Genomic DNA, 14669 nt, shown 5'->3' on the forward strand with positions numbered 1-14669 from the left:
TGAATTGAAGAAGAGAAACTGAGTTAAATGATATGGCACATAATTATCTATAATTTCTGTGATTTTGAATTGTAATGTATTAGAATAATAAAACCAATAGTACTTCTCTTTACCTTACAGTGAAATGTAGAACTTGCTTTTTCACAGACTCCAGCTTTTTATTTGGATATTTTGTTTGATCCTGTTTTATTGATGGTTTCTTCAAAGGAAGAAAATGGGCCTCAATGGGGGGAAAGAATAGTTTGGAAAGAGTGTTGGCAATTCTCCACCCAATATATTTGGAGAAAACTTCTTCTCCTACATTTGATGAAATATTTGTACTATATCTAGTGAAAGGATCAGTTGGGTCATTTAACTCAGCCTGTTGAAAGAAAAGAGAAAGGAATCAGTTGAAACAGGATTAAATGGGAGAAAAAAATCGTGTATTATTAAATTTTTTAAAGTATCTTTATTTTCTTTGACTAATATTGCATTTTTCCTGTTAAGTAAAAATAATCTTTATAAAAAAATTGCAGTTTTCCAAAAGATTTCAAAAAGCAAAACAGCAAATTTCAGTGAAATAAACATTAATGCATCCAGTCTTGAAATTTTGAAAATTTAGTTAGGTAATTTTTATTTTAAATTTGATAAACATGCCATGTAAGAATTTCATAAGCATTCTGAAATTTTATTTAATAAGAAATTAAGCAATCAGTTGAAGTAATGTACATTTTATTAAATCAGACTTTTTTTAATGCACAATCTAAACTGTTCTTGATATCAACAGAGCATTTTTTTTTTTCTTTTTTGAGAAAGAGTCTTGCTCTGTCTCCCAGACTGGAGTGCAGTGGCACAATCTTGGCTCACTGCAACCTCCATCTCCTGGGTTCAAGCGATTCTCCTGCCTCAGCCTCCCAAGTAGCTAGGACTACAGGCATGGACCATCACTCCTGGCTAATTTTTGTTATTTTTAGTAGAGATGGGGTTTCATCATGTTGGACAGGCTGGTCTCGAACTCCTGACCTCAGGTGATCCACCTGCCTCAGCTTCCCAAAGTGCTGGGATTACAGGCGTGAGCCACCATGCCCGGCCAAACAGAACGTTTTTATAGAGCAAAAATTTTAAGTGAAAAGCAAATAAGAGCTTTGTATTTAGCTTAAATTGACGATGTTTAAGATTTTGATTTTGATTAAATTGAATATGTTCTAAAATCAAAAAGTAAAAAAAATACCAAAATTTCCCATTATTTAAGCAATATTTATTCAGGAAAAGGCTATTTTCTGAAATTTCCTTTTCCTGTTTGATAATGTCCAGGATTGCTTCTTCATTACTTCTTTTAAAGTGGCCAGAGGCATATTTTCTCTGGCAGGAATCAGCAATAATAAATGAAAATGTAAGTAAAAGGGCATATGTTACAACTTTTTTATGTTCATGATATGTACATACTATTAATTCCTTTTCTTGTAAATAAGTCGGATACTGCCTTTTATCATTTGTTTTTACATTTTCATTGAGTATTATCTGTCTTCAGGCAGCTCATTACTAGTCACTCAGGATTCATTTTAGATGCATATCAATCTTGCGATAGGAAAGACAGAAATAGAAAATGTTTTTCTGTACATGAACATCTAACTTAACCTCTTTCAGGTTCCAAAATTAGGCCTGGCTAAATTACTCAGGAAAGACTGATTATTGAATTATTTAGACAAAAGTATAGTAGAGAAAATGAGTACAGTCTCAGGATATAGACTGAACGAAAAACAGTTAAAGTAATGAGAAAAATAGCAAAAGGCAGGTATGCAAATATGTGTCACTGTGAAAGTCATAGAGGATGGGAAAGAATAACATGAAAAAAAAAATTTACAAAGGATAAGGTGAAAATCATGCAAGTAAGCAAGCATGTGATTCAGTAATCCCACTACTGGGTATATCCAAAAGAAAATCAGTATGTCAAAGAGAGAGCTGCCCTGCCATGTTTATTGCAACATTACTCTCAATAGCCAAGCTACGAAATCAAGCTAAGTGTCCATCAACAGATGAATGGATAAATAAAATGTGGTATATATACACAATGGGATAGTATTAAGCCATAAAAATAGAAGAAAATTCTACCATTTGTAACAACATGGATGAACCTGGGGGACATCATGTTAAGTGAAATAAACCAGGCACAGAAAGACAAATACCACATGATCTCACTTACATGTAAAATCTAAAATGTTGATCTCATATAAGTAGAGTAGGATGGTGTTTACCAGGGGCTGACAGGTGAAGGGCTGGGGAGATGTTGGTCAAAAGATTTCAGTTAGAAGAAATAAATTCAAGAGCTCTAATGTACAACATGGTGACTGTAGTTAATACAAATACATCATATCTTGAAAAATGCTGAGAGTAGATGTTAAATGTTCTCAAAAAAGAAATAATAACTATATGAGGTTATTTGTTAATTAGCTCAATTTGACCATTTCACAACGTATGTATTGTCAGGCCTCTGAGCCTAAGCTAAGCCATCATATCCCCTGTGACCTCCCCGTACACATCCAGATGGCCGGTTCCAGCCTTAACTGATGACATTCCACCACAAAAGTGAAAATGACCTGTTCCTGCCTTAACTGATGACATTCTCTTGTGAAATTCCTTCTCCTGGCTCATCCTGGCTCAAAAGCTCCCCTACTGAGCATCCTGTGACTCCCACTTCTGCCCTCCAGAGAACAACCCCCCTTTTTCCTTTACCTACCCAAATCCTATAAAATGGCCCCACCCCATCTCCCTTCACTGACTCTCTTTTTAGACTCAGCCCGCCTGCACCCAGGTGATTAAAAGCTTTATTGCTCACACAAAGCCTGTTTAGTAGTCTCTTCACACGGACGCACATGAAATTTGGTGCTGTGACTCGGATTGGGGGACCTCCCTTGGGAGATCAATCCCCTGTCCTCCTGCTCTTTGCTCCGTGAGAAAGATCCACCTATCAGGTCCTCATACCGACCAGCCCAAGAAACATCTCACCAATTTCAAATCCGGTAAGTGGCCTCTTTTTACTCTCCTCTCCAACCTCTCTCACTATCCCTCAATCTCTTTTGCCTTTCAATCTTGGCGCCACACTTCAATCTCTCCCTTCTCTTAATTTCAATTACTTTCATTTTCTGGCAGAGACAAAGGAGACATGTTTTATTCGTCTCCTTTTAGCCCTCCCCCACCTGCCCAGCAATTTACTCTTAAAAAGGTGGCTGGAGCCAAAGGCATAGTCAAGGTTAATGCTCCTTTTTCTTTATCCCAAATCAGATAGCGTTTAGGCTCTTTATCATCAAATATAAAAACCCAGCCCAGTTCATGGCTCGTTTGGCAGCAACCCTGAGATGCTTTACAGCCCTAGACCCTAAGAAGTCAAAAGGCCGTCTTATTCTCAATATACATTTTATTACCCAATCTGCTCCCGACATTAAACTCCAAAAATTAAATTCTGACCCTCAAACTCCACAACAGGACTTAATTAACCTTGCCTTCAAAGTGTACAATCATAGAAAAAAGTTGCAATTCCTTGCCTCCACTGTGAGACAAACCCCAGCCATATCTCCAGCACACAAGAACTTCCAAACGCCTGAACTGCAGCGGCCAGGCATTCCTCCAGAAACTCCTCCCCCAGGAGCTTGCTACACATGCCGGAAATCTGGCCACCAAGCCGAAGAATAGCCGCAGCCCAGGATTCCTCCTAAGCCGTATCCCATCTGTGCAGGATCCCACTAGAAATCGGACTCTTCAACTCACCTGGCAGCCACTCCCAGAGCCCCTGGAACTCTGGCCCAAGGCTCTCTGACTCCTTCCCAGATCTTCTCGGCTTAGCGGCTGAAGACTGACGCTGCCCGATCGCCTCAGAAGCCCCCTAGACCATCACGGATGCCGAGCTTCAGGTAACTCTCACAGTGGAAGGTAAGTCCGTCCCCTTCTTAATCAATACGGAGGCTACCCACTCCACATTACCTTCTTTTCAAAGGCATGTTTCCCTTGCCTCCATAACTGTTGTGGGTATTGATGGCCAGGCTTCCAAACCTCTTAAAACTCCCCAACTCTGGTGCCAACTTACACAATACTCTTTTAAGCACTCCTTTTTAGTATCCCCACCTGCCCAGTTCCCTTATTAGGCCGAGACACTTTAACTAAATTATCTGCTTCCCTGACTATTCCTAGACTACAGCTACATCTCATTGCCGCCCTTCTTCCCAATCCAAAGCCTCCTTTGCATCCTCCTCTTGTATCCCCCCACCTTAACACACAAGTATAAGATAACTCTACCCCCTCCTTGGCGACCGATCATGCACTCCTTACCATCTCATTAAAACCTAATCACCCTTACCCCGCTCAATGCCAATATCCCATCCCACAGCATGCTTTGAAAGGATTAAAGCCTGTTATCACTCGCCTGCTACAGCATGGCCTTTTAAAGCCTAAAAACTCTCCTTACAATTCCCCCATTTTACCTGTCCTAAAACCAGACAAGGTTTACAACTTAGTTCAGGATCTGCGCCTTATAAACCAAACTGTTTTGCCTATCCACCCTGTGGTGCCCAACCCGTACACTCTATTGTCCTCAATACCTTCCTCCACAACCCACTATTCCGTTCTTAATCTTAAAGATGCTTTTTTCACTATTCCCCTGCACCCCTCGTCCCAGCCTCTCTTTGCTTTCACCTGGACTGACCCTGACATCCATCAGTCCCAGCAGCTTACCTAGGCTGTACTGCCGCAAGGCTTCACAGACAGCCCCCATTACTTCAGTCAAGCCCAAATTTCATCCTCATCTGTTACCTATCTCGGCATAATTCTCATAAAAGCACACATGCTCTCCCTGCTGATCGTGTCCGATTAATCTCCCAAACCTCAATCCCTTACAAAACAACAACTCCTTTCCTTCCTAGACATAGTTACTGCAGTCAGAATTCTTACACAAGAGCCAGGACCGCACCCTGTAGCCTGTCCAAACAACTTGGACTTACTGTTTTAGCCTAGCCTTCATGTCTGCGTGCAGCAGCTGCCGCTGCTTTAATACTTTTAGACGCCCTAAAAATCACAAACTATGCTCAACTCACTCTACATTTCTCATAACTTCCAAAATCTGTTTTCTTCCTCACACCTGATGCGTATACTTTCTGCTCCCCGGCTCCTTCAGCTGTACTCACTCTTCGTTAAGTCTCCCACAATTACCATTGTTCCTGGCCCGGACTTCAATCTGGCCTCCCACATTATTCCTGATACCACACCTGAACCTCATGACTGCATCTCTCTGGTCTCCTGACGTTCACCCCATTTCCCCACATTTCCTTCTTCCCTGTTCCTCACCCTGATCACACTTAGTTTATTAATGGCAGTTCCACCAGGCCTAATCGCCACACACCAGCAAAGGCAGGCTACGCTATAGTACAAGCCACTAGCCCGCCTCTTAGAACCTCTCATTTCCTATCCATCGTAGAAATCTATCCTCAAAGATATAACTTCTCAGTGTTCCATCTGCTATTCTACTACTTCTCAAGGATTATTGAGGCCCTCTCCCTTCCCTACACATCAAGCTCCAGGATTTGCCCCCACCCAGGACTGGCAAATTAGCTTTACTCAACATGCCCCAAGTCAGGAAACTAAAATATCTCTTAGTCTAAGTAGACACTTTCACTAGATAAGTAGAGGCCTTTCCCACAAAGGCTAAGAAGGCCACCACAGTCATTTCTTCCCTTCTGTCAGACATAATTCCTCAGTTTGGCCTTCTCACCTCTATACAGTCTGATAGCAGACCAGCCTTTATTAGTCAAATCAGCCAAGCATTTTTTCAGGCTCTTAGTATTCAGTGAAACCTTTATATCCCTTACAGTCCTCAGTCTTCAAGAAAAGTAGAACAGACTAATAGTCTTTCAAAAACACACCTCACCAAGCTCAGCTACCAACTTAAAAAAGACTAGACAATACTTTTATCACTTTCCCTTCTCAGAATTCAGGCCTGTCCTCAGAATGCTACAAAGTACAGCCCATTTAAGCTCCTGTATAGACTCTCCTTTTTATTAGGCCCCAGTCTCATTCCAGACACCAGACCAACTTAGACTGTGCCCCAAAAAAACTTGTCATCCCTACTATCTTCTGTCTAGTCATACTCCTATTCACCGTTCTCAACTACTCATACATGCCCTGCTCTTGTTTACACTGCTGGTTTACACTGTTTCTCCAAGCCATCACAGCTGATATCTCCTGGTGCTATCCCCAAACTATCACTCTTAACTCTTAAAGTAAATAAATAATCTTTGCTGGCAAGACTATGCTGAATCTCCTTAGGCACTCTCTAATCAGATGTTCTAGGTCATCCCAATTCTTAGACCTTTTATACCTGTTTTTCTCCTTGTCTTATTCCGTTTTTCAATTCATACAAAACCATATCCAGGCCATCACCAATAATTCTAAATGACAAATATTTCTTCTAACAACCCCACAATATCACCCCTTACCACAAAATCTTCCTTCAGCTTAATCTCTCCCACTATAAATTCCCACACCGCCCCAATCCCGCTCAAAGCAGCCCTGAGAAACATCGCCCATTATCTCTCCATACCACCCCCAAAAAATTTTTACCGTCCCAACACTTTACCACTATTTCGTTTTTTCTTATTAATATAAGAAGACAGGAATGTCAGGCCTCTGAGCCCAAGCTAAGCCATCATATCCCCTGTGACCTGCCTGTACACATCCAGATGGCCGGTTCCTGCCTTAACTGATGACATTCCACCACAAAAGAAGTGAAAATGGCCTGTTCCTGCCTTACCTGATGACATTATCTTGTGAAATTCCTTCTCCTGGCTCATCCTGACTCGAAAGCTCCCCTACTGAGCACCTTGTGACCCCCACTCCTGCCCGCCAGAGAACAACCCCCGTTTTTCCTTTACCTACCCAAATCCTATAAAACGGCCCCACCCCTATCTCTCTTCGCTGACTCTTTAGACTCAGCCCGCCTGCACCCAGGTGATTAAAAGCTTTATTGCTCACACAAAGCCTGTTTAGTAGTCTCTTCACATGGACGCGCATGAAGTGTATATTTTAAAACATCATGTTTTACACAATAAATGTATACAATTTTATTCTTCAGTGTAGAAAAATAAAATAAAATGTTAAAAATTAATGACACCACCAAAAAAGAGCTCCTCCTTTTTTTACTCAAAATATAGTACAGTATTGCACAAATGAAGATATTATGGTGAACTCTGGAATTACTAAGAGAGTTATGAACGAATAAATGAACGAGTAAACAAATGGACCAAAAAAATGATGTCTTCTCATGATATAATTTTTGGTAAAATACACTGTAATCAAAGATAACATTAATCTGTGAGGCAGGAGAATAGGGTCTGGAGAAAGGGAACCTAAAGCCGATTCTCACTGGCTTCCTAGAACTAAATCAAAATCAAAACCCTAACTTTCCACACCCAAATTATAAAAGGACCAGAGGCTACTCTCCTTGCAACCCCCACTTTCCTGTGTGGCAGATGAAAAACTGAAAGTACCTGTGGTTGATCCTTTCCTGCAACCAATCAGACTGATCGTGGGTTAAGTCTTTACTTGCATAGGATTTGGGATTTATTTTTCTCCTTTCCCCTTTTCCTATCTGCTCCATACAGGGGAGTCTTTTGTTCTCTCTTTTTCTGTCTTTTCCTTTCCAACTTGGGACCCTTGGTGGGCAGTGTCTAAACACAGAGGCAACTGCAGGTTTCCGGCTGGGGCCAATCTCTGGAGAAATGGAAAGGTTTCCATGTGGAAGCCCTTGACTGCCACCACCCAGTTCTAGTAAGGGAACTGAGCCCTTTGCCTTTTTTTCTTTTTCAGTATTTCAGCAGCTGTTTCCTAGCAGCTCCTTGGTATTTGAGGGCAACTGGCCAGGGCCACTCTCTGGTGTTGCCTGAAGGCCAAGGAGTGAATGGGGATAGCTGCCTTGCCTGGAAGGAGGATGGACTCTTTTCTATCTTTTCTGATTATAGTCCCTGATCTCTACGTGTGACACAATTGGCAGTGGTACAGGGTGAACTCACGTTTCAGGCCACTTAAACCTTCTTTTCTTATAGTCACTGATTCCTACATGTGACACAATTGGCAGCAACAGCTCCTCCAGAGTGAACTCACACACATTTCAGGTGACTTGAGCCTTCTTTTTTCATGCTAAATTCTTCTCTTCCCGTACTTGACAGGTCAAAGACAAAAGGAACCCACCTAGCTATGCAAAGAATGTTACAAAGAAAAGAGATGACTGGTTGTTTAAAAAGAGGGATGGGATGTTTAGGACAAGTCAGAGGGTCTGGGAATGTTGTAGATGGTCTGTGTGGGGCATGGGGGGCATTCATGAAAAGGAATTTATGCAGGAACTGATGTACAATCTAATGTGGATTTCTTGCCTAAATTTAGAGAGTAAAAGGGTTGCTTTAAGTGGGATAGGAAGCCCTTAAGAAACACTCATAATGGGTCATCAGTGGTGGAGGGAACCATTCCAAAGCAGTGCCAGCACCCATCTAACTAACGTCAGAGACGTCTGACAGACTAAGACAGGGCTCAAAAGGTGAATGCCCCTGGGGACTCCAGTCAGGACCTAGAATTTTTCCAGGATGCCTCAAGCATCACTCGGGTCACTTGATAAACCTTCCACTATTCAAAGTCCTCCTCTCTTTTCCAGACCACTATGGGCAACTCTTCATCTATTCCACCTGATTCCACTATGGACAACCCTCCATCTATTCCACCTGATTCCCTGCTTGGCTGCATCCTCCACCACTGGAATCAATTTGACCCTGATAATCTAAAGAGAAAACATATATATATATATATTTTTCTGCAATGCTGTTTGGCCCAATTATGAGCTGCCCAGCCTGGAACAATGAGCAGTCAATGGTAGCCTTACTTATGACACCATCCTGCAATCAGACCTATTTTGCAAGATGCACAGCAAAGGGTCCGAAATCCCATATGTACAGACCTTCATGGCCCTATACCAAAACCTAACAATCTGCAAAACTCCCAGAACCAGCCCCCCAAGGGAAAGTCCTAAGGCAGAACTAGATATTACAGATGACCTCCTTTTACAAGGGCTACCTGTCTCTCAGGGTGAACAGCATCTGCCTCCATACAGCCCCTTGCCAAGTGCTCTTGAGGCTAAACCCCAAACAGTGGGAACGCTACTAAGTCCCCCTCACACTCAAAGGAGAACATCGTATTAACTCTCCCTGCAGCCCTGTTACTCCTTGGGAAGTAGCAGGATCTGAGGGGCCAGTCCTAGTGCAGGTCCCTTCTCTATAACTGATATACAACAATGTAAGGAAAAGCTAGAAAGCTATCTCAAGAATCCCAGGAAATTTGCGGAAGCTTTCCAAACTTTGGCCTTAGCCTTTGCTCTCTCATGGAGAGATGTTCAATTCATTCTAGCAACCTGTTGCACCCCCTTGGAAAAAAAGATGAAATCTTTGAGGCCGCCCATGGGGAAGCAGATAATTTATTCATCTGAATCCTTTAGGGCAATCACTTGGGCCCAAACACAGTCTCCACTATTGATCCTAACTGGGACTATAATACCCCCATGGGAATGAACAACCAGACTAAATTTCTTGAGGCTTTCCTTGGAGGAATGAGAAAGGGAATAACTAAGGCAGTAAATAATGTAAATTAAGGGGGGTTACACAAGCCAAGGAGGACAATCCAGCCATGGATTTATGGCAGGCTGGAGGAAGTCTTTACAAAATATACTACTCTGGACTCTTCTTTTTCCAAAGGCAAAATATTAATGGCACAGCATTTCATTAGCCAATCCACCACGGACATTAGACTTAAGCTCCAAAAGCTACTGATGGGGCCACGCAGTAATCAAAATCAGGTTTTTGATACTGCTGTTACGGTGTATAACAATTGTGACCTGGAGGAAGGAAAACAGGAACAGAGTGAAGAAAAATGGCAGGCAAAAATTATGGCAGCCATCATTGGCAATACCCTGAATGCCCAAAGAGCAGCTAAGGGAAACCTGAAGGGCCATAATGATAATGCCATCAAAGGCTCTTGCTTCAAATGCAAGAACAATGAGCATTGGGCAAAGGACTGTACTAAGCCCTCACCAGGCCCCTGTCAAAAATGTGAGGGCACCAGTTACAAACCCTGTCACTGGAGGATTGACTGCCCCTGCTCCCACCAAGGGGTTCAGTCAGGCAAAACTCTAGCAGTGCAAAAGCAGGAATTAGATGAAGACTGAAGACCGAAGGGGCCTGGGGTCTTCCTCACTGCCCCTGTCCAGGAACATTGTAATTACTACTGAGGAGCCCCAGGTAATTCTGGATGTCATGGGTACCCAAATTCAGTTTTTTTTTTTTTTTTTTTTTTTTTTGATACAGAAGCAAATTACTCTGTTTTCACTGCTTTTGCAGAAAGCTTTCCTCCCAGTTCATGACCATTATAGGAATGGAAGGAAAGCCGCAAACAAGATTCTTTACTCCTCCTTTGATTTGTCAATTTGAGAAACAAATCTTACAACAGGAATTTCTAGTAGTACCAAACTCTCCAATCCCCCTGTTGGGAAGAGAGATTATGGTTAAAATAGGGGCACTGCTACAATGTAAGCATCACCTGGCAGAATTGCTAACAGGCAAAATACAGCCAAAGTCCCAGATTACATTAGTAAACAGGCTAACCCACTGGCATGGTATACTGGAAATCTAGGGAAGCCTAAAATAGCAGTGCCAGTCAAAATACGCTTAAAGACCCCAGCTATTTTCCCAATCAAAAACAATACCTAATTAAGCTGGAAGCAAGAAAAGGCCTAGCACCCAGAGGTGAGGTATTACTTACCCATCGGCTCTTAAAACCCTGCAATTCTCCTTGCAAGGCCCCCATCTTGCCCATTCTAAAGCCTTTGGAAGAATATTGAAGGCTTATTACATGTTAGTACAGGACCTCAGAATAATTAATGAGGCTGTTATCCCTGTACACACATTGGTGGCAAATCCATATACCCTCCTGGCTCAGGTGCCAAAAGGTTCTCAGTTCTAGACCTAAAAGATGCTTTCTTCTCCATTCCCTCTGGCACCAGAGTCCTAATACCTTTTCACCTTTGAATGGAAAAATCCTAATACTGGAGGAAAACAACAATACACTTGGACAGTGCTCCCTCAAGGTTTTTGGGACAGGCCCCCTTTCTATGCTTGGGCCTTAGAGAGGGATCTAAGGGATCTGCAATTGGAGAATGGGAGTATATTCCAGTACATGGATGACCTTCTTGTGTGTAGCCCAACCAAGGAAGCTTCTGAACAAAATACTACAAAAACTTTTAATTTCCTGGCAGACAGGGGATACAAAGTGTCCAAAAGGAAGGCTTAGAATAACCTTCAACAGGTCCAATATTTAAGGTATGTCTTAACACCCAGAGCCTGGCAAATATCCCCAAAACGAGTGCAAGCCATATGTGGTTTGGGACCTCCCCATACCAAGCAACAGCTTTGTTCTTTTGGGGGAATAGCCAGGTTTTGCAGAATATGGGCACCAAATTTTGGGATCATAGTAAAGCCCCTGTATGAAGCAACAAGGGGGCCTGAAAATGAGCTAATGGAATGGACCTCGGAAATGAGAGAAACCTTTGCCAAGTTAAAATAGGCTCTCACCCAGCTTCCGCTCTTGGCATCCAAGGCCTAACTAAGCCCTTCTCCTTGTATGTAGCAGAGAGGAAAGGCATAGCTGTAGTAGTACTAGCCCAGAAATTAGGATCAGAACACAGATCAACTGCCTACTTTTCAAAAAAGCTGGATGGAGTGGCCTCGGGATGGCCAAGTTTCCCGTGGGCAATCCCAGCCACTGGTATTTTAGTGGAAGGAGCCACTGAAGTCACCCTAGGTCAACTACCAGAAGTTCTAACCCCTCATCAGGTGAAGTCAGTCTTAGAAATAAAAGGATACCTCTAGATGATGGAGGGAAGTTTAACCTAATACCACGCCACACTCTTAGAAAACCCAGATGTAACCCTTGAAACCTGTAGCACCTTGAATCCAGCTCTGTTTCTGCCCACAGGCCCAGTAACTGATCATTCCTGCGAGCAGGTCATTGCACATACATTCATATGTTAGCCAGCCTAATTTAAAAGACCAACCTCTCCCAGATTCTGAGGATAACTGGTTTACGGACGGCAGTAGTTTCATGTCAAATAGGGAGCACTGGAGCTGGATACACAACAGTAAATCATAGTACAATTGAAGCCCAGACACTGCCCCCTGGCACATTAGCACAAAAGGCTGAAATCATTACTCTTACCTGAGCATTAATGTTGGGACAAGGTAAAAAGCTTAACATCTATACAGATTCTAAATATACATTCCCTGCGGTTCATGCTCATGCTACAATCTGTAAGGAAAGGGGACTACTAACTAGCAAACACTCTCCTATAAAGCATGGGCCTGAAATTCTTCAGCTATTAAAAGCAGTACACCTGCCAAAGGCCATAGCTATAATTCATTGTAGGGGGCACCAAAGGGACTTAACGCCTATAGCACAAGGGAATAGCAAGTCTGACAGAGAAGCCAAAGGCACAACCTTCAGGGTGCAATCCCAACAGGAACAGCTAATACAGGAGCAAGGGGAACAAAAACAAGGATCCTGGTGGTACATGGGATCACAAGTATATCTCCCTCAAACAGCCCAATGGAGAATTATAAAAACCCTGCATGACTCTTTCCATATAGGGAGAGATGCTACCTTGGCCATGGTTAACAGACTCTTCACTGGGCCTAACTTAGCTTCGGTGGTTAAGCAGGTCTGTCAAGCCTGCTCATTGTGTGCACTTAACAACTTAGGAAACAAAATGCCTCCTCTAATAGAACCAGTCCAGAGGAGAGGAGCTTATCCAGGGGAATATTGGAAATTAGACTTCACCCATATGCCAGCTTTCAGAGGATATGTTTTTGTTAGTGCTAATAGATACCTTTACTGGTTGGGTCAAAGTTTACTCTAACAGAACAGAGAAGGTAATGAGGTTATAAAGGTCCTCTTAAGAGAAATAACCCCCAGTTTGGATTAACTCAGAGACTCCAAAGTGATAAAGGCATGTCCTTTATCTCCCAAATGACTCACGGGGTTGCTAAGGCTCTCAGAATCAAATACTATTTACATTCAGCATGGAGGCTTCAATCCTCTGGAAAAGTAGAAAGGACTATCCAAACTCTAAAGTGAGTGTTAGCTAAGCATTGTCAGGAAACATAAAAAACGTGGTTCAGCTTACTGTCTGTAGCCCTCTTAAGGATCCATAATACCCATAGAGCAAAAATTAATATAAGCCTATAAGAAATGTTATCTGAAGCCCTTTCTAAATTAATGATTCAATTACTGATCCAGAAACAGCCAGTTTAGTAAAATACCTAGTTAACCTAGGAAAATTTCAGCAGGTTTTACAAAAGTTTGAAACTCAAAGGCTCTCCACACCAGGAACTAACCAGCAACCCTAAATCAGGCCAAGAGATGAAAACATGGAAAAAGAGATCACCTGCTCAACAATTACAACCCCAATGGAAGGCACCATTTTCAGTAATATTGGCCATGCCTTCTGCAAAGTACTAAGGTTAGATGGTTGGATACACCTTTCAAGGATCATGTCTGTGACACCTGAAGCCCCGGACCTGGAACCTGAAGCTCCCATCAGCCACTACACCTGTGAACTTGTGAAAGACCCGAAGTTCCTGTTTAGAAGACAGCCAAAAGATAAGTAAATGCCTACCAACTTTCCTTGGTGTCTTTGTTGCATAGTTACTGTAGGCTGGATAATAGTAGCCATTTTTTTTTTGTATTTTTTATAGTTCATTGCCTTTTCCAGATGGATGGAACCACTTCCTTTGTACTAACTAAGCAGAATGTTTTAATTCATTTATATAACAAACATTCCTTACAGCATAAGTATCCAGCCCATGAAGTTCCCATTAAATCTTTTAACCAAATTTATTTCCTCTCACCTAGAGACCATCAAGCTTCAGATTATCATGTGACAGGGCTTCCAGCCAGTTTCAGGTGCACAGACACCATCTTAGCCATCAAGAAGCTACCCTGTCTTCATTAGACAGAGCAGAATGAGAATTCCATGATCCCCAATAGGTAGGGACTAAGCCCCAAGTCAGCATGAAGCAGTTACAGAAGAAAGACCATCGGTCCTTCTGCTCCCCATAAAGATTTATGGGGATTGTGTCTCTCAGGGGAGAAATGAGGCAAGAGAATAAGGTCTGGAGGCAGGGAACCTAAGGCCAATTCACAATGACTTCCTGGAACTAAATCAAAAGGAAAACCCCAACTTCTCATGCCCAAGGAACATGAGGACCTGTGGCTACTTACTCCCTTTGCAACCCCCCTCGCTTTCTGCATGGCAGATGAAAAATTGAAAGTACCTCTGATTTGTCCCCTCCCACAACCAATCAGACTGATCGTGGGCCACTACTTCATTTACATAGGGTGTACACCAAGTAACCCATGGAAAACCTTTAGAGGGTATTTAAACCCTAGAAAATCTGTAACCAGGGCTCTTGAGCCACTTGCTCAAGCCCGCTCCCACCCTGGGAAGTGTACTTTCATTTTCAATAAATTTCTGCTTTTGTTGTTTCATTCCTTCCTTGCTTTGTGCATTTTGTCCAATTCTTTGTTCAAAACACCAAGAACCTGGACAACTTGTA

The 14669-nt window shown here is 42.4% G+C and overlaps 1 protein-coding gene across 6 annotated transcripts in view; it reads right to left on the bottom strand.

Annotated features, from left to right (window-relative positions):
* The window catches only part of TMEM232 (transmembrane protein 232), a 335529-nt gene that overhangs the window by 121941 nt on the left and 198919 nt on the right, over positions 1-14669 (bottom strand). For 5 of the 6 annotated variants that reach the window (XM_055112526.1, XM_063604589.1, XM_055112529.2 and 2 more), the window contains one exon: positions 114-361. The exons of the other annotated variant lie outside the window; for it this stretch is intronic. In XM_055112526.1, coding sequence (XP_054968501.1) covers positions 114-361 — 248 coding nt within the window. The remainder of the gene's footprint in view (positions 1-113; positions 362-14669) is intronic. 6 annotated transcript variants of the gene reach the window in all.

The sequence above is a fragment of the Pan paniscus genome, chromosome 4 (assembly GCF_029289425.2).
Source record: "Pan paniscus chromosome 4, NHGRI_mPanPan1-v2.0_pri, whole genome shotgun sequence".
Taxonomy (NCBI): Eukaryota; Metazoa; Chordata; class Mammalia; order Primates; family Hominidae; genus Pan; species Pan paniscus.